A 21033-nucleotide genomic window follows, 5' to 3' on the forward strand; every position below is an offset into this window, starting at 1 on the left:
ATCACATTTTCCCTATTAGAACTGTTTCTATTGCAGAGTCCCTTTTGTGGCCATGATTTCCAGCGGGTCCAGCTTTACCAGGTCAAATTTTGCAAATCTAGATTTTGTCAAGATTTTGTTCTTTTGTCATTTTTTAAAAATCAATAGCCAATTTTCCTGTGAGCACTCTTAGCCATCATCTTCTCAAGCTTATTTTTTCTTGGGCCGGTTTTTGCAGAGGTTAGTAGTAGATGTGATCTTTAGTCCGTTCTTAATCTGTAAGATGCTTTTCCGACACCTGGCACAATTTTTACTATTATATTTTTTGCAGTAATATTAATTACAGACTGGATACATTATTAGTGGGGAAAAGCAGAGGACCTCAATGCCCTTTAATTAGGGTTAAAATGGTGTAGTAGAAACAATGGTGTTGAAATGTGGCACAGGGCAGGTTTCAGTAAGTGTTAGCTTCCTTTCTTTTTCCCTTTCATTTAAATAAAATTTTTAAAAATAGTTTATTTTTGATTTATTTTTGAGACAGAGAGAGACAGAGCATGAGCGGGGTTGGGGGTGGGTACAGAGAGAGGGAGACACAGAATCCGAAACAGGCACTTTTTTTTTTACAAATAGTTTATTGTCAAATTAGTTTCCACATAACACCCAGTGCTCATCCCCACAAGTGCCCTCCTCCATGCCCATCCTCCCCTCTCCACATCCATCAATCCTCAGTTTTTGTCAGCATTCAAGAGTCTCTCATGGTTTGCCTCTCTCCCTTTCCCCCACCATTTCCCCTTCTTCTCCCCCATGGTCCTCAGTTAAGTTCCTCCTAATCCTCCTATACGTGCAAACATATGATATTTGTCCTTCTCTGCCTGACTTATTTCGCTCAGCATAACACCCTCAAGGTCCATCCATGTTGCTACACATGGCCAGATCTCATTGTTTCTCATTGCCATGTAGTATTCCATGGTATAGATAAACCACATCTTCTTGATCCATTCGTCCACTGATGGACACTTAGGCTCTTTCCATGTTTTGGCTATTGTGGAGAGTGCTGCTATGAACATTGGGGTACATGTGCTCCTATGCCTCAGCATTTCTGTATCCCTTGGGTAAATTCCTAGCAGTGCTATTGCTGGGTCATAAGGGAGTTCTATTGTTAGTTTCCTGAGGAACCTCCACACTGTTTTCCAGAGGGGCTGCACCAGTTGACATTCCCACCAACAGTGTAGGAGGGTGCCCGTGTCTCCACATCCTCGCCAGCATCTAGAGTTCTCTGATTTGCTCCTTTTAGCCACTCTGACTGGCGTGAGGTGGTATCTCAGTGTGGTTTTGATTTGTATTTCCCTGATGAGGAGGGATGCTGAGCATCGCGAAACAGGCACTTTCAAAGACCTAGGGCTGGGAAGGGTGTACTGCTTGGCTTCCACCTTTCTAAACTCAGGTGAGCAAACTCAAGCAGGGGGCCTGCTAAGAATGAAATGGTTTAATTCCATAGAGCAAAATACTAAAATTTAATTATCAGTTTCCAAAGTTCTGATTCAGTAAGTTGATTACCAGGCAGCATTATTTATTATAAGGTGTATAAGTAAGGGAAAAAAATACATAGTCCTTGTGAGCCCTAAAGTACTGGACAGGTAAGGATTACTGTTAGGAGCCTTGTAAAGGAATGTGAAAAACACTTCAAACCTTGGTCTGCTTTTCATTTCACACACATGGAGTGAAGCAGCTGTTTGAGGAAATAGAATTCACCCTTAAAAAGGGGGTAAGAGACATAAAAAAGGTTTAAGAAATGCAAGGGGTTGGGAGAGGAGGCACAACTCAGCACTGGGTAGAATAACCGTGAAGTGGGAAAGGAGACACGGCTTGATTTGATAGAAGAGAAAATGAACTTCCAGCGGGTTAAGTGTTGGCTTATAGGAAGAGAACACAGTAGAGAGGGAGAAGGGGGTGCTCAGTCTCCCTGTGTAGCTCTCTTCAGACAAGCTATGGTTTCTGCATCGCCAGCCTGACCACTCAAGGACTTCATTAGTAAACATTCTGGAAACAGAAACTTCTGTCTCAGTGGCATCCTTTCTCTGCTTGAGGGCAAAGCCACCCTCTATGTGCTCTAGGAAGACCACCAACAATCTCCCGCTTTGTCAGGGCACCTCCTAAGGCCTCCCCAGCTCACAGTGCTCGCCATCCTGAGCTCCTTCCTCCTTGAACACACCAAGCTCATTCCTGCCTTGGTGTCTTGTGGTAGCTGTTGGCTCTGCTAAGATTGCTGTTCCCAAAGCCACCTGGTGGGCTTCTTGATGTTCAAAGTTCAGCCCAAACCTACGAGAAATCTTTCTTGACCATCTATACATAAAATGGAGTCCCTGGATTCTCTCATAATACCTTATTTGCCTTGTTCTTCTAGCACTTTTTGGCACATGACATTCTTATGTGTTAACATATTTGTTAATCCCTAACAGAAATCTAAGGTCTTCAAAGGCAAGTGTGATTTGCTTTACTTAACATTATCCTGCATTAGAACAGTACATGAGTGTAATAGAACCTCAAATATTTATTGGCTTATTAAAAAAAAAAAAAGAAAAAAACCCTAGAACTGAAACATGTTTTAATACTTTTATTCTAAAAAAAATCACAAAATCCAATTTCAGGTTAAATAATATTTTACTCTTAAAAAATTAACAAAGGAGGAAGATTTTAAAGTTTTGTTTTATATTTAAAAATGCATTCTTAATTTCCAGATAACTCATGCAACATCATATGTGGTGGTATTAATAAAAGACCTTTTTTACCCATAGTACAAATCAGATTATATATGATTTGAAGCAATTTTGATCCCCAAATCCCATTTTGAAAGATTTCTCAAAAGACCTTGAAGCCACAGACAAAGTTTATTGGAAAACATAGTTTAAAATTGCACAAATATAAATACAATTTAGTAATGTGAAAAAGGGAAGGCATGCTTCCAATAATAGTACAAAAATACTACCTTAATCTTGGTACTTTGCAAATTAGAAGCCAAAGAAGTAAATTAAACACATAGATATGATAAGAGGTTATTTTTATGGTAGTAGTTTTATTTCAAAGAGCAATGCAGGGAAATACTAAGATGAAGCCTTAATATCCAACAGAGTTGTGCTATGATACATAATATTTCACTAAATACGTAGATACATTATCACATAGTATGCCCATAACTTTTACACCCCCACCCCATTGCCATTAATTTACTATAGGTCACTTAACTTGGGTTGGTTTTAATTTAAAAACTCAATGTAAACATTTAAAGTTAAATTTTTGTTTGTTATCTGTCAGCTTAAAAATGAATCCCAAGATTTTAAACATTATTGAGGATAGAGAAGCATCACAGAAGAATTTGCCTCAGTACTTTTAGATTAGACTAGATATGCAATATTAGTAGATATACAAAATATGTAGAAATGTCTTTTCTAAATAGTTAATAAATGCTTGTTATAGTTTGTAAAAAGTTTACTAAGTTAATCAGGTTTTTTTTTTTTTTTTTAACCAATGTAAACAAATTTGGGCAATGAAAGTTGAAGAGAGTTTGAGTCAGGTGATAATGGGAGAAATTGAAAGGACCTTGGTAAAAATTTAGGTTTGCTTTATTTCCTTTAACTAGTGGCAACATTTCAATCGTGAACATTTCTCTCATTGCACAATTCTTTGTGGTATCTCTGCAAAATTTTTACACATTTCAGTGAAAATGCCAAACTACCTAGCTGAGTGTGTATGTATATCCCTTATTATTGTTTTGTCAGACCATTTTCCCTCTCCAAGATATTCAAAGAAAAGAAAGGACACACATTTTATTGTTGAGCGAAGAACTGTCCGCTGTTCCTGTTTTCATCTTCGCATCGTTTCTGAAAGTGTCTGGATGAGCCTGTGAGGGTTTGGCCTGCCCGCTCTGCAACACTGCAAGTTAGTTTTCTCTCATAGAGAAGGTCCTGAGAAGACAGTTCTGAGATTGGGGCACTGGCTTCTGGAGTGCGTTATTTTGGTATTTCTGCAGAGGTTGCAGGGAGCGGAAACTTTATTCAAGCCAAATTCCACATGTTAAACTTCCGTCTTTGAGCTTATGTGTGTGTTTGGCGTGTGTGAGATGGTGACAAAGCTGTTAGCAACATAAGACACCCCCCAACTTAGTCTTACTGAGCTTTGTTCCCCCCATTTCTGGTCTCCTTGCCCATATTTTTTCGTAAAGCAGGGGTTGCAGAAAAAGGCAGTGAGAAGACTTCCAAGTGTGTCCTGAGTGACCATGAAATCACCTCATTACCTCTGAATTTCAGTGTTTTTAGACATACTGACCAAGTCTAGTTTCTTAAGGGATGTGGGCCCAAGTAGCTCACTGACTTATATGAATAGGGCCATGTTGAGGACAAGGCTGTGACACCCCACACACTCCCTATGGAACATTTATGGAAATTAAGCCCCCATGTCCGCTTTGATGGTTTTCATGTGCCTGATATTACCCCAACTTCCCCACCTTATTTGGAAGGCCAGTATTTCTAATTTACTCCTAAATTTTAGAAAATATTTGAAATGCACTATTCAGAATTTTGAACCCAAAGCTACGTGGAGGCAGTCAACACAACTGCATTTAGTAGTGTTCAGACACATGGATTTTGTTTGAGTTTTGGATCTGTTGTGCCTCAACTGGTTTTCTAAAACTTGTTTAGATGTCTGAGTACCTGGATTCCTCAGTAGATTCATTTGGCACTGGCTGCAATGCTGCATAAGCCAGATGCGTGAGTATCTGTAAAGTTCAGTGTAGTGTGATAGCCTGGAAACAGTCTTGACAATAAGATATTAAAAGCAAATAGTAAAACTTTAACACATAGTTCATGAAAACGTTTCCTTGTTCAGAAGCAAGGAAAAATAAGCTACCCTATGAGATTAATCATGCACTGGGTAAATTTACATTCAGTACAGTTATCTTGCATGCTTTGGTTAATATTTGAGTAGGCAGATTTGAAAGTACTAATGCATGCGTTATTTTGTACCTGAGGTTATATGTTTTATTTTGTTAAAAATTGCCTTTTTACAAACCTTATGCCAGAGGTCATCTATGAACACTCTTTAAAAAAATATATATGTATCTACGTCTTAGTTCAAAACAGTTTAATTTCAACCAGTTCTATAAATACTGAGATGACAGGGAAACTGTGCAGTAAAATCTGGAGAGGGAATGAATTTGAAATTATTTTACAAAGTTGAAATCATGTGCGTGCATGTTTAATAATTTCTAAAAGATGAGGTCTAAAAAAAAATTGGTACACAAATTAAACCTTCAGAATACCCCCTTCATAGAATTCTTTCAGAATCATGTCAAGGTATAAAACAATAGCAACCACTAACTTAAAGTCCAGTCCAGTCCTGTGGGACTGATTCAGGGGCAAATGAAGAAGGGACTAAAAAATGACCATCTTGCTTTCTCTGTATTCCCAAAGAGCTCATGGATAAAGTATATGGGACAGATTTTGGGAGCTCCTGTTGTCTGTGGGACTAGCTATAGCTGTGTTGGAGTCTTGCTTGTATAGCAAGAATATACTAGAAAGATTTATCTAGTATGAGTATCTAGACATGGACCCAAGATTCAACATAATAGTTCTCTTTAAAGAAAAGGAGAAGAATGGCATAGGACTCAGAAGGTGAGTGTGTCCTGGACATTCCAACCCAGTGAAGTATCGCTAATCTGTCATTCTAGTTGAAATGCAGATTGGCTGAGAAAGCACAGCTCAGAGCTTTCTGTTAAAAGTTTCCTGGTGGACAAGATCTGCCTTTCTTTCAAGGTGTCATGGGGAATGACCGTAAGAGGAAACCTTATCCCTCTGCCTCATCCCCACTGTTAAGGAACAGTAGCACGTAGAAATAGCCCACTAGACATAGGTGTAACATATTTTGAAATTTAGCAGTGATCACTGCTTTCTCTGCATTTTCATCCAATCTACCAGTGAAATCAGTTCTTGAAAGAAACCCATGCAACTGAAGGGCCATTCTAGTAAAACAGTACCATCCTCTACGAGATCTTAGGCTTACTTACTTACTTAGTACTACTCTCAGAAAAAAGGAACTCAAAGCCTTCCCAGGGTGAGTCAGACAGGAACCAAGGACACCCTGACCTTTGAAACGGAAAGAATAATTTAAATGACAGTTTTATACCACCAGGGTAAGATACCAAAACCAGTTCTGCCTTAAAAAATGTATACAGTAAAGACTGAACTAAAATATTACTAAGTTTTAGTGGTGCTCTGATTTCTATAAACTTTCACTTATTTTTTAGTAACTGTTTTTACTTAATTTTACTTAAAAATATTATTGAAAAATGTCTTGGGCAATGATTCTGCACTTCCTGACAGGCAACAGGCTGAAAGTCTTGGTTCTGATGGACACTAGATACATTGAAGAAACGTCCTATTGAATGCTGTGCAAATTATCAAATTATGATGGGAATGGAAAATTGTCTACTCTCCTCTGAATTCACTTTGTATTCTGACAGCAAAATCAAACTTGGGCTGCAAAATTTGTCACCACTTAGCAACAATCAAATTAAATCAAAGTATCCTGCATTTACCCTACTGTCAGGCTTTAAACTATTAACTGATGTCATGCATGTAGTGCCAGCAAAGCTAAGAAAATAGCCTATTGTTATTATTGCAAATTCAGTTGCTGTTGAAAGTATAGAGTGACATCATAAACAGAAACCTGCAAAGCTGGCTTTGACTCCTGTATTCAGAGGCTCCTAATGAACTACGATGGATGCAAATCAGCTGGCCAGACAGTGAATGCATGGGAATTGGAAGGAGGAACATGCAGAGAATGGGTGTTCTTTATTGGGGATATTCAAGCAGGCAGCTGCCATGAACTTGGAGTCTGGCCCCGAGAGTCCTTCCTAGACTGGATTCTAGGATTCTAAAATTTTAGAGAATATTTCTTGAAAATATTGTTGAGCTTTATTTGCTGCTCAGACTGGAGGGAAGTAGGCAAAGACTGGGTTGCTACTGCTTCCCAATGGTGAATGCCTTAATGCTTCTGCCTCCTGCTGTCCAGCTCGGGGCATCACCTTTGCCCAAGTGAGTTTCAACAGTGAAGATGAAAGCCGGGCATACCACAGGGCTCTCAACTCTTTGTCCTTATAGACTCTTCAACTTTATAAACTCTCTGTTCTTATAACACATGTAAACCTTAAGGATTTGTGATTTCCTGTTTCCTCAAGACCCCTTCCTACCTGAGGAACTTCCAAGGTAATAGCAGAGAGGATTTCTATCTGCACCCCTGCCCCTCCCCCACCAGGAGAAGCTAACTCTCCAGTCAGTTAACCTGTCTTGACTCACATGCTGTTTGCTTGGTAACTATAATCGTGAGAGTAACCAGCAACCAAAGAACATGAAGAAAAAGTTGGGATCAGATTGCTTTGGGGAAGATTCTGGAGGAAGGAAGGAAGGAGAAAAGATAAAGAAGAATGGAACCACTTATTAGGATAACTTGCTAGAAATGGACATTGGTGATCTTACATTTTGGTTAGCATTTTGCAAATAATTTTTCTAATTCTTTAAAAAATGATGACAATCCAAATAATCACCAAGCCCCAACAGGCACAACACATCCTGAAGAAGTGAGTAGAATGTAATCAATGAAATAAAACATCACTACCGACAGAAGATTCCTGATACTTGATAATGTTCCAAATCAGAGCCAAAGGGGCATGCATCTTTCATATTAAACCGCTGACATTCAGTGAGATTCAGCTAGAAAATATTGATCTTCTATCACTTAGAATGCAAAAGGGTGAGCAATGCAGATTATTCTGGAACTAAGAAAACACTTAATTTTTAGGAAAAAATGTATTTATCATTCTTACGAAATACTATTTAAAATATTAACAGTTTAAAAGGAATATTGGTGTGCAGGGCAGGTAGAAAGCAAGTAAAGTATGACATTTAAGCAAGTTAATGTTAACTCTATAGAAATCCCATTATCATCAAAATTCCTCCCTGCAGAGAATGCATGAAGGGATGGTAGAATGTCTCTTGCTTAAGTTCATACGGTCCCAGAAAGTATGTGAAAGATCTGTGTCTGACATATTTACACCCTGTGTCATATCTGCTTTGAGAAAAACTCCTTCAAAACTCTACACTATGAAAAACTATTTTCAGGAATTTTTATTTGGTCCATTGATCTAACAAGGCCGAGTTCTCGAATCTTTCACCCCTAAGTTAAAAATTGGAGCAACGGAACAAAACTCCAGCAAGGCATAAATAAGATATTAAAGTGCATATATACAGTCCCAGAAAAGTTTTGATTGGGAACAGCAAAAATTTCTAGTGCAAAAACTGCTTTTGACAGCAAAGCTCCCTCTCTGGAGTCGAAGGGCTACAGTAAAAGTTAAAATCAGAACAGGTTTAAGCAATGCCTCTCTTTAGTCAAGGGTTAATACATGTGCATGCACCTTGGCCCAAACTACGTTGTAAAAGGGGGAATTGCAGGGGATAGTTCAGAAATAGTCAGAATTCCCTGATCAGAGGCAGTGCTTTCTCCAGGTGTCCCACGAGCAAGTTGCTTAGGTGTGTCATCAGCTGCAAAAGTGGGGACAGAAACCCCAAAGGACATGTTTTGAATATGCTTGCAGCTTGTGAAGAGTAATCACACACTTTATCTTGGTTTGTCTTTGTGCCTCTCAGTTCTTCTTTTGAACCCATCCTTGACTCTATATACAACATTTTGTGCTTTTGAATCTGAACAGAGACTGGGCATTGTCTGTAGGAACTCCCTGTGTCCTATCACCACGGCCTTTTGGACACCTGGTTTATCCTTTTTGGAATTCATAATAAAATAGTTCTGCATTTCTCAGTATAATTACACAGACAAGGATTTATCATTTTTAATTTTTTTTCTTTTCCTTCAAGGATCCAAGTTGAAAGCTCTTAGGAGGACATCCAGGTCACCGAGATTAGCCGCCTGAAAGAGTTCTGGTTGGTCCATCAGAGAAAGTGCGATTCTGAGGGCAGCCCAGATGTTCCCAGAGATCGCAGGATGAGGAACTTGCTGTTGATTCCTGCTCTTTCTTTGCAAACTGAGGGCAGTGAGAAAATTGCTGACCGCTTCTCTAAGAGGGTAGAAAAACAGACATTTAAAAATGCAACAAGTGTCAGAGTTAGCAACTTAAACATAAAAGGAAAATGGATTAATTTCTCTCAGTCCAGAACCCTAAATCACCTCTCTGTGGTGTTTTAGATCATCAGATGAACAACCTTCTGATTCTCTCATTATTCTTTTGTGAAAAATCATTGTTCAGTATAGTGAAACCAGAAAGAAAAAGGGGAGCACGTTTTATTTTAGGAATATCATGTGGGACAGAAAGAGTGATAGCAAAACTGCTGCTTACTCATTAATGCATTTGCTTTCCCCCTACTTCAGGGGTAATTTAAAGACTTAACCATTTGCAAATGTGATTTATATAACTAGGGTTGAAGAAGAAGCATCTGGCCCTACTCAGAAACAAGGTGGCTTAACTTATCCTATTAGTGATAGTAATATGGGAGGCAGCTGGGGCTGAGTTGATTTGTTCTCAGAACATCTGGGTTGGAATGCTAATTATTTAGCTTTAGGCAAATTTCTTATCTTTCCAAGCCTCAGTTTCCCCAACTGTATAATAGGGAGAATAGAACTAACTTTATTTTATTTATTTATTTTTTTCCTTTTAAACATATGCTTTTATTAATACCCCACCTTCTTCCAGAAGGGATTTGGGGTGTCAGCAAGTTACTTAATATCAGGGCTTCCGTTTCCTCATCTCCAAATGGACTAGATGGTCGAGGTTCATTCCAGTTCTCTCATTTTTTGACTCTGATTCTAGTAATTTGTTGGTTATCTCTACTTAGAAGTTCTGTTAACACTTCATATTTAGTGGCACGTGGGTGGCTCAGTTGGTTAAGCAGCCGACTTTGGCTCAGGTCATGATCTCACGGTTTGTGAGTTTGAGCCCTGTGTTGGGCTTTGTGCTGACAGCTCAGAGCCTGGAGTTTGCTTCAGAATCTGTGTCTTCTTCTCTCTCTGCCCTTCCCCTGCTCATGCTCTGTCTCTCCGTCTTTCAAAAATACATAAACATTAAAAACATTTAAAAACAAACCACTTCATATTTCGAATATGGAAAACAGGATGGGGGTGGGGGAAACCTACAACCGGTTCTCATGACACTGGTTTCTGTTCATGGCATCACCATCCAACCAGTGACCCAGCACCAGAACTTACTGCCATCTTCAACTATTCTGGCCCTTGTCCTGACATCTCCACCGAGCGACATGGAATCCATTTTGCAATGTCATTCCCTGACTTGGTCCTTTCCCATGGCCACATGTAGTTGAAGCCCTTGTTAGCTGTCTCTCTGTTCTGTTCTACTGAGAAGTCATTTTAAAGGTTGTTTATCTATCATCTATCTATATCTATCTATCTATCTATCTATCTATCATCTATCTATCTATCTATCTATCTATCTATCTATTTGAGAGAGAGACAGAGACAGAACGAGTCAGGGAGAGGCAAAGAGAGAGAGGGACAGAGGATCTGAAGTAGGCTCTGTGCTGACAGCAGTGAGCCCAATTCAGGGCTTGAAATCAAAAACGGTGAGATCATGACCTAAGCCAAAGTTAGATGCTTAACTGACTGAGCCACCCAGATGCCCCAGGAAGTCATTTTAAAACCTTGTTGTGTGCGGTTGGATCAATTTATGTGAAATCTTTTATTAAATCAGATCACTAGTTCTCCAAGTGTAGTCTGGGGAACTCTGTGATCAGTGAGGTCAAAATTATTTTTACAATAATTCTGAGATGTTATTTTACCTCATTCACACTTTCTCACAAGTGTACAATGGAATTGTACAGTGATTGCACGATGTGTAAAATCCCAGTAGATTGGAAGTGGAGGCAGATATGAGACTCTGTCTTCTATTAAGCAAGATATTAAAAAAATTTTTTAATGTGTATTTATTTTTGAGAGAGACACAGAGCATGAGTGGGGGAGGGGCAGAGAGAGAGGGAGACATAGAATTTGAAGCAGGCTCCAGTCTCCAAGCTGTCAGCCCAGAGTCTAATGCAGGTGTCAAACCCATGAACCATGAGATCAGGACCTGAGCTGAAGTGGGCGCTTAACTGACTGAGCCACCCAGGCGCCCCTAAGCAAGATATTTTTAAAAGTTACAAAAATGATAAAAGAATGCCACTCTTTTCGCTATGTATTTTTTGTTTTGGGGAATAATTATTTTTCATAAAATGTCTAATTTATGTTAACATGTAGTTAATTATTATTTTTAAATGAATCTTATAGATTTTCTCAGTTTAACTTCTAATGTGGTATTGGTAGATATAACCCACAGAAAAGCCCTTGGACGTTCTCGATAATTATTCAGAGTGTAAAGGGGTCCTGAGAACACCAACCCTGTGAACCTTCCAGCTCTTTCCATCCACAGCTGCTCTCTTGCTCGTGTACTCAGTGTGCCTGCTGGGTCTGTCCTCTCAGGACCACTGTCACTGGAAGCATGTATTCTGTATCAGACAAACTGGTCTTTGCGAAGAGTAAGGACACTGCTGTAATTTGTATCTGCTTTACTCTTCTTAAAAGCTTTTCACACAGTTCATCCCACTTAATCCTCCAAGGTCGTTGTTAAGCATCTGGTAAGAAGCTCTGAGGTGCGGCTGGACTTCTGATTCCAATGCACATGATCTCGGCATTGGCTCATCTGTATTGTTAGCTCTGCCTGGAAATAAAGGGCAAGTGGGAAGTGGTTGCACTGTGTGTGGTGACCAGGCCAATGGAAGGGAGTGGTGTTCTAATCATCCTCTCTTTTGGATGTTTAGTAATCAAGCAAGAGAGGAGGGTTTATAAACAGATGCACATGTGGGGTTAACTTTGGAGGCCCTTTCTGGCTTCCTTGTCACAGGATGGCAGCTCAGAAGACGAGGACTCCATTTCCTCTCCTCATCCTCGGCCCATAAGAGCTCTGGGGGAGGAAGAGCCCGGAATCCCCTCATGCACAGGCCTTGCCAGTCCCCCAGTGTGTGGCTGTGGTCTCTGAGGGACATGGAGAGTACCAGACTAGTCTACCTTGCTAACTTTGCCAGGCAACGTGAAGAGTGCCCCATGAGGATAGTCTAAATCTGTTCTCCAGCTTGGGAACACAGAGTCCTTTTGGGGGGCTCAGAAAATTGTACATATATATGTGTGAACAGTTTTTAAATGTTTTACCCATATAAGTATGAATAAGCTATTCATGTATGTCTTGACAAACAGAGTGCATTCATTTAAAAGCATTCCTCATTTTATAGTATCTTTTCCTCATTATATTAATACTAAAAATACTACCATCAAAGGGAATGTGATTTATGTTTTTCATTAAAAAGAGTCCTCGCGTTTGAAGATGTTAAGATCTTTGGTCTAAATTCTATTTTGGAGCTCCTACTGACAGAGGGGTGGCATTTTGAGCTACACCCACATTTCACGCCAACAATTTCCTTTCCTTATTTCAATTGCATACAAGACTGGGAAGGGCTTGCCTTTGACTCTTTACAGAACATGTGCAATGACAGGAGCGCCTGGATGGCTCAGTTGGTCGAGCATCCGACTCTTGATTTCAGCCCACGTCATGATCCCAGGGTTATGGAATCGAGCCTGTGTCAGGCTCTGCGCTGAGCAAGGAGCCTGCTTAATATTGTCTCTTTCTCTCCCCCTGTTCCTCTCCCCACTCATGCTTTCTCTCCCTCTTTCTCTAAAAAAAAAGAAAGAAAAGAAAATGTGCAATGACAAACAACAAGTGGTATAGCTACATACACGGACATCTGCAGTTCTTGAGGGAGAAGTTGAAAGACTCTGGTGGTTATGGAAGTATCTGAACCAGTTCGTGGTTTTTCTTCTGAGCCACGTCTCTACTGAGGGTTATTACTTCCTAACTATCTACTTATACCTCAAGTTAAACTTATTTTCAGAATTCATGTAAGGTTTATGTCTCACTTGGTGGTCTTCTTTTCTCAGGGGAAAAATGCAAAATATTTAGTACTTATCAAAATTTCTCACATCCAGCATGGCAATAAAAGACCCACAAAGCTTAGCTGAGATGTTTTGAAACTTTTAGGTAGCCATTTGATCAAGGTTGCCAGATTTGCCAAGTAAGAACACAAGATGCACATTAAAACTGAATATCAGATAGACAGTTAATAATTTTTAGTATGAGCATGTCCCATGCAATATTTGGGAAATCCTTATCCTAAAAACATATTTGCTGTTCATCTGAAATTAAAATTTAATTGGGCTTTCTGTATTTTATATGGCAACTCTGACTTACTCCTGTACAGGTGACGTTCTGCTTGAGGATTAAAAATCTACTCTCAGTAGAGTTGCCCATTTCTACTTCATGGACCTTCAAGGCCTCCTGAGAGCCGGTGCCCTACTGAGGCTTACACATTTGAGTGCTAAGAAAGTATTTGACTCGCCTCTCAAGTACTGTTTTCTACACTGTAACGAGGAGTTATAGTTAAGAAATACTCAATCAGAAGCTTTATAAAAGCCTCCTCCAGCTGAATTGAATATGACTACATGTACATACATATTTATTTACAACTCTCCTTGTTCCAAGCAAAGGACCTAGGGTATCTTATAAAATACATCTATATGGCATAGTTAGAAAGTAAGTGACTAAAGGGAGTAGAGATAAAATCGGGTTAGGAAAATCAGACGAGACCAGAGTGAACTTCGTATACAAAATAGACATCGGCAGGCATTTGACAGCTGATGTGCGAGGGGGCAGCAGAGATTCTCCGTGGCCCCCCGCAGAGCTGATGTAAGGAGGGCCCCTGTGGTCACACTCCACAGCGTCCATGAAATAAAGCAAACCAGTCACTCCAGAATCACTCAGCTATTACTGGTTTTAACCTGAGCAAGGTCCTCCTGGAGGACGGGTGAAATCCAGTGACTAATGTTCTTCTTTCTAAGATTCTTTTAGTATAAATGTAGCAACCAGTTTCTGAAACCTCAATATTTGCCAGTGGCACAGTCCCCAAAGCAGTTCAGAAACAGCAATTCTTTGGATGTCAAAAGGATGCAATCCAGTTATGTAGCTCTCTGATGACTTCTCTGAATAGACAACACTAAGGATACTGATGATGACGGCAATGATCATAATCATAATAATAAATGCTTACTACTGCTCTGTGCTAGGCAATTACATTTAACCTGCACAGTAATCCTTTGAGATAAATATTACCACTTTTTTAAGCAGGTGAAGAAATTGAGGCTCACAGTTATGTGCCCAGAATTACAAAACCAGTAAATGGCAGAGCTGTGATTTGAATCCAAGCTTGTCTGATTCTAAAAGCCTGGCTCTTTCTGAGAATGAGGAAGGGTTTACTTTTCTTGTGGGATTTAAAACTAACACTTCTCTTTTTCCCAATTATGAAAATAATATTTATTTAGAAAGTTGGAAAAGTAGAAAAATAAAGAAGGAAAAATTACCTATACTTTTATTACCTAAAAGAAATAAAGGTCATTTATGGGCCCTGTAGATGAGGAAAAATAGGATATAGGATAAAGACCTGATGACGAGGAATCATGACAGAACAAGAAAGACATTTTAAACCATAAACTCGCCATTTAAAAATTTCTCTTAAAAAAACTTTTAACCGGGGCGCCTGGGTGGCTTAGTCGGTTAAGCGTCCGACTTTCGCTTAGTTCATGATCTCGCGGTTCGTGGGTTCGAGCCCCACGTCGGGCTCTGTGCTGACTGCCAGCTCAGAGCCTGGAGCCTGTTTCAGAGTCTGTGACTCCCTCTCTCTCTGACTCTCACCTGCTCACTCTGTCTCTCTCTCTCTCTCCTAGAAATAAAAAAACATTAAAAAAAATTAAAAAAAATTTTTTAACCGTCTTTACTGGCAAAGTAGTTTTAGAAAACCTGGTTTTGTTGTGGTTGGCCAAAAACTGACCCTGGACCTTTTTCCTCTTCTCTTTTTTTTTAAAAATTTATTTCTAGGAGAGAGAGAGACAGCATGAACAGGGGAGGGTCAGAGAGAGAGGGAGACACAGACTCTGAAACAGGCTCCAGGCTCTGAGCTGGCAGTCAGCACAGAGCCCAACGCGGGGCTCGAACCCACGAACCGCGAGATCATGACCCAAGCGAAAGTCGGACGCTCAACCGACCAAGCCACCCAGGCACCCCGACCCTGGACCTTCTTAAATCATTTGTTGGTTTCCTGTCCCCTTGCCGAAAGGTTCTCTTTTTTCCTTACGTGGGAAGCGAAGGGTTGGACTGTTCAAGTTTCTCAAACAGTTGTCCTTGGAGGTGTCAATAACTTGTCCCAACCCAGGCTGACTGAACTGAAATCTCTGGGGGAGGAGCCTGGGGATCTACATTTCACAAGATGCCTCCACGGGCTGAGAAACCCTGAGGCACAATGTTCCTGCAGCCACAGGCCTCAGGACCTGATGGTTCCAACTTTCCCTTAACAAGAGGAGGAGGGTTACGCCTACAAAAGGAGGCATTTTCACCGGGAAACAATCTTTCAGGTGGGTTATTCCACCTCAGCCCTGAGGGTGTCTCCTGGTTCTCAGCCTGTGACCATACTTCACCTGTAGGCGCCCAGATTGATGCAGCTTATTCCCAGATTGTATCTAGATCGGATGAAGCCGGGCTGGATCTCCAGGGCTCGTGTGTAGGCCTCCACGGCTTCCTCACTGCGGTCTCCATTTGCCAAGGTTGCCCCGAGACGGTTCCATAATGAATAGTCCTGATGACAAAATTAGAGCTAACCACCAGTACAAGCCACAGTGATGGAGTATTCTCCTATTTCTTGCAGAAGGATAGTGGCTAAAAATTTATCCAGTGCTCATGGATAGGGACCATGACAGTGGTGAATTACTCAAACAATTTTATGGACAGCTTTGTGAAATGACTTTCATTCATCAAAGAGCAGCTACCATTTGATGCTGTCAGGCAATTCGTGTTTCTATTTTAGGTACTCAAGTATTAACAGCCACAGTAGCATATCATTAGTACTCATCATTTTAAATGATTGGGTGCAGGGAAATAAGGTGTAGTAGAAATGTGCAAAGTGTAGCCTGTGACAACTTATTTTTTAACAGAGAACCTTATGGTTTCTTGTGCACTTACCTCTGGCCGAACAGTTAAGGCAGCGTTAAAGGCATCTATCGCTCTATTAAATTCTCCGCTCAGGTGGAACAGTACTCCCAGACCTGTCTGTAGGTCTGGGTCAATCATATCTCCATTTTGGTGGGCAGCTTCCAGATATAATTCCTTAACTCCTTCCAAAACAGAGCTACAAGGGGAAAAATGAAATTTGTAATCCAAATAGTCTGAACATATATTATTTACTATTATGTCCACTGTTCCAAGAGAACATTACAGACTGGAAAAATCTTGCTTGAAATATCTTTGCTTAATGAGAGGACTATTAATACTGCATATTAAAAAATACCTGCTGATTTTCATGAAATATTTTGTCATACAAAGAGACAAGACTGTGCTAAGTAAGGTCTTCACAAGGAGAGTTTCACTGACCCTGTGAGTGCCAATGTAGAAAACCCCAGGGCTCTATGAGAAAGAATTTAACATCATGATTTATTGCTGAGAGAAACAAAACCCCTAGAAGAAAGGACTTCCGTTTCTACTCATATCTAATTCTCAGGCTTTATGAAATGTGATACATTTTGTAATTTATTTTAGGTTAATTATGTGTCCACAGCATTTTGCCTTAAATTATGGTGCTCAGTGAATGACTACAATGTGGATCATGCGTCCGATTGTTTGCTGGTTCTGGTCTCAGCACCAATCTTTTTAATCGGAGATGCTCTTCTAGCAGGATGTTGTCCTACAATCATTCTGGTGAATTGAGCTGGTGGTGGTGGAGAGGCTTGTTAATTACCCTTAAGGTGACTAACTGTGTATATGAGTGTTTACTGCCCACTGTCAGTTAGAAGGATACCTATCAACTGGAGACTTGGACATCCTCCGAGTAAGGCCTGGAGATCCTTTCTTGCTCTTCACAAGGTATTTGTACTTTGGATTTTGCTTAATCCAGTTCTTTAGAGCTTCACAGGCATCCTGCTGATGGCCGGTGTTAGTGTAACTTACAGCCAGAGCCATCAAAGCTTTCAAGTTGTTGGGCTGTAATTCTAAGCACCTGCATAATAAATAAGTAAGTAAATAAATAATAATAAATAAGTAAATAAACAAAAAGCTAATTTCACATTTTTTTCAGAGACAGAGTCTAACAGTTCTTTGGGAGATTTGAAGTCTTTACTAATTAAAGTAAAGCATGGAGAAGTTTATATTAAGCCCCTGGAAAATACCATATTTATTTATGTCAAAATTGGGACCTCAGTATACTTGTAAGAAAGTTAAAACTCATCTTGATGAGTGCTAGATCTGGTAATTTAATAAATGTTTTTTAAAAATGTTTATTTATTTTGAGAGAGAAAGAGAGAGAAATAGAGTGTGTGAGCCGGGGAGGGAGAGAGAGAATCCACACGCTCAGCACAGAGCCCGACATGGGGCTTGATATCACAACTGTGAGATCATGACTTGAACTGAAGTCAAGAGTTGGACATTTAATGGACTGAGGCGCCCCTAAATGGTTTTAAAAACTATAGAAAAGGTGGCTAATCCTTGCACAAAATTTCTTAGGACTTTATCTCACGAGGCAGGAATATCACTGTTTTAGCACTGCTCTACTATTAATATAGTAAATGTATCTTATCCACAAAGCAAACTGATTTGAGCTAACTTCGGATATCCAAAGATGAAACGCTGTCCAGCATCTTTTAAAGACGAGGGAGAATTTCGTGTTTCTAGACAAGTGATGTGGGTTTGCAGGAGGCACAGGTTAGAGCTGCTCCTCTCACCCTATTCCACTGGCCTCTAGCAGAGGCTTTTCAAGCTTTCATGTACATGAGAATCATCTGGGGAGCTGGTAAAAGGCAGATTATGTAATACAGTGGGCCTGGAGTGGGCCCAAGCCTGAGCAGGTCTGACAAACTCCCAGGTGATAATGAAGCTGGTAGTCCCTGGAGAAGACTTTGAGTAGAAACCCCTAGACAGCAGTACCTACACCAGTGCTCAGGGAGAGATTATATGAGGAGAGGGGGATGTATTAAGTAGGGAAAGGGAAAGTCTATTTGGTAGTGCTATCTTTCCAGGGTTTAAATAGGGGCTCTAATCAGGTAAAGTGTGATGCTACGTCCATCCAAAGTAATCTAGACCTTTAGTCAGGGGCTCAGTAGTGATATTTCAGGTCACTGAAACTATCCTTGGGAGATTCTCTGTAGACACGAGGAGCTAAAATTACACTGAGATAATTTTGAGTGTACTTTCTCCTGAGGAAAACCTTCAAATGCTTCAGAAGGCTAGAAAGTTAAGAGGAACTATATACTTAATGAGTTTATTTTATGACTGCTTTTGACATGGACACTTGTGCCAGTGACGGTCAACTGATTTGCAGGTGACAAAACATTGTGATTTAGGAACACCATTTCTTCATAAATCCTTGTTTCCTACAGCTAAGTGTAATACGTGGCATCTCAGCACTTATGCTGGCCAAATTCTTTACAATGTACCTAAGGGTCAAAAGAGAAATCTGAAACAACAGAAGTCCATTAACAAGTGTCCACCAGGCCCGTGAGTTTGCACTTAGCTTCATGTACCTCTGGAGGGCGACAATAGCTGCTTGTTCATTTTCATTCTCTGCCTGGGTTATCCCGAGGAACTGCCATGCCTACAAAAAACAACTGAGGTCAACATTGCAAGAGGAATCAGATTCACTCCTGTGCTTTAGATTCCTCAATGCAGAGCAACCTGTCTCAGGCGCAAGAGTCTTGGAAAAGGGAAAAATGTCACCTGCATTTTTTTATTCAAAGACTCTTCTGACACCTGGGTCAAGATCCTCTGTCTTTATTCTCCTGTGACCCATGGAAACATTTGAATATCCGAGATTTCATGATATTAGATGTCTTAAAACCAAAAGATAAACATATAAAATTATGCATTTGTGAAGAAACAGAGTGGAAAAATAACCCAGAAATGTAGCTGAAGAGTCTAAAGTTTATAGTAAGGAATCTCAAGATGTACAAAATCAAATCAGCTTGAATAAATGCAAGTCACACTGTTATTATAAAAGGTAACAGGGAATTTAGGAACTAGAGAAAATAAAACAAAACAAAATCCTCCATTCCAATGTGTTCACTGCCGTAATATCACTGTTAAAATGCATAAGGCACATATAAAATGCAATATAATATAGACATAACTTTATAGCCTACACTTATACTTTATCGTGCATCATAAACACTTTTAATGGTTTTATAAAATCGTGATACTTAGAATTTTCCATTCAAATTTTGTTGAGTGGATATTCCATTGTTTACTTAACCAATTCCCTACTGCTGTAAGGTTGCTCCCAACCCTTTGCTATTGTCAACAATGGGACAAATGTCTTCAAGCAGGTAACATTTTTCATACCTGAAATGAAAGTTTTAATATATAACAAAATTTAATATAACAAAATTCTCCCTATATACTTATAAGAACAATAATCCCATACCATTACAAGAGCATTCTACATGAGCCAAACCTCTAATTGCCTACACTGTCCTCAAGTTTGCTGGGGATGGGGATGTGTCAGAGTCTTAGGGATTTACAAAGGTTTGGGGAGTGCATAGCTCTCCCACCTACAGACATTTTAAAGCAAATGTATATGAAAATACTTAGAGTCATCCCAAAGTGCTGTAAGAATTATGTTGTTTTTTCCCATCATGGGTTATTATTACCCATACCATATTACCCAACTCATAAAAAATACTGGTTACTCCTCCCCACCCCCCAAATATCCACACTTCTCTTTAATCTTTCAGACATATACAGAGCAGCCCCTATTTTGAGCTCATCTTCCATACATTTTAGATTGATGAAACAGTTCTTCTGGGGAGGCTTCTTGCTAGCCTTTGAGCATGGTGTCATTTTCACTGTTCACAAATTGTTCATTATCTTAATTTAGAGGTCTCCAAGATTCAGAGACCCTGGGTCCTTGGTTGGGATCCATTAGTTAATCAGTGCCCTAATCTTCTGACTTATGAATCTGAGTAATAGTGTATATACATCTTTTTTTAATCTTCCAGGGTTCCAACATTTTGGTTCACAATTCCAACTCTCATTTCAATCTCATTTCACTGTCAACGTTTTGACTAAAAAGATACCAGGGCTTTAACCTAGTGATTGGTTTACTCATCCTTCCTATACAAACTTTAAGTACAGCCAATACTAACAATGAAGGCTAACTACTGATACGTCAGGCACTGAACTAAGCACTTCATTTTTATGAGCTAATTTGCTCCTCACAACACCCAGTGAGATAGTTATTGTAATCGTGGTTTCCATCTTACATATGAGGAAATGGAGGCTGAGATGGTTTACATGACTTGTCCCAGATCACATGGCTAATGGCTCATGAGTGGTAGAGCAGGGATTTGAACCTACACAGTCAGGCCAGCAGAGCCTAGAAGCTTAACCACTATTCTATGCTGCAGTCCCAGTGCCGTGTATACCCCTCCCTAAAATTTCTGTGAATTTCTTATGAGGAAGATTCCTTATATGACAATTCCTGAAAATTACTCATGAACTAAAAAAGAAGACTTAACATCTGCCACTATCTAATTATAGGCCTTTGTAGGTTTGGAAACATGTGAACCAAAATAGGATGATGGAAGCCACCCTGGGTGGTCTTCTGGCCTCAGTCTCCAGCACCTTCCACACCTCAGAGAAAGGGGGTTTTCAGTTCAAATATGCAAATCTGATTATATTCCTTTGCTGAGTAGAGTCCTCTGCTTTCATGAAGTTCAGACTCTTACCCACCTCTTCCTGCCTCCTCTCCTGCCCTTATCTCCGCTCCTCTACCTCCTGACACAATGTTTCATGCCCCACTGCCCACTCACAAACCACTGCGTCTTAACACCTCGGCTCTCCTGCTGTCTTTAATCCCTCTCCTTCAA

General features: G+C 40.0%; 1 protein-coding gene across 4 annotated transcripts in view; it reads right to left on the bottom strand.

Annotated features, from left to right (window-relative positions):
* Positions 1 to 3482: 3482 nt before the first annotated feature.
* PEX5L (peroxisomal biogenesis factor 5 like) overlaps positions 3483 to 21033 on the bottom strand; it is a 227821-nt gene continuing 210270 nt past the window's right edge. For all 4 annotated transcript variants that reach the window (XM_039254335.1, XM_039254337.1, XM_039254338.1 and 1 more), the window contains 5 exons: positions 18694 to 18764; positions 16977 to 17174; positions 16145 to 16310; positions 15604 to 15761; positions 3483 to 9100 (listed from right to left, as the gene is read on the bottom strand). In XM_039254335.1, the coding sequence (XP_039110266.1) occupies positions 8896 to 9100; positions 15604 to 15761; positions 16145 to 16310; positions 16977 to 17174; positions 18694 to 18764 (798 nt within the window). In that variant the 3' untranslated portion in view covers positions 3483 to 8895. The remainder of the gene's footprint in view (positions 9101 to 15603; positions 15762 to 16144; positions 16311 to 16976; positions 17175 to 18693; positions 18765 to 21033) is intronic.

The sequence above is a fragment of the Hyaena hyaena genome, unplaced genomic scaffold (assembly GCF_003009895.1).
Source record: "Hyaena hyaena isolate Hyena2069 unplaced genomic scaffold, ASM300989v1 scaffold_477, whole genome shotgun sequence".
Lineage (NCBI taxonomy): Eukaryota > Metazoa > Chordata > Mammalia > Carnivora > Hyaenidae > Hyaena > Hyaena hyaena.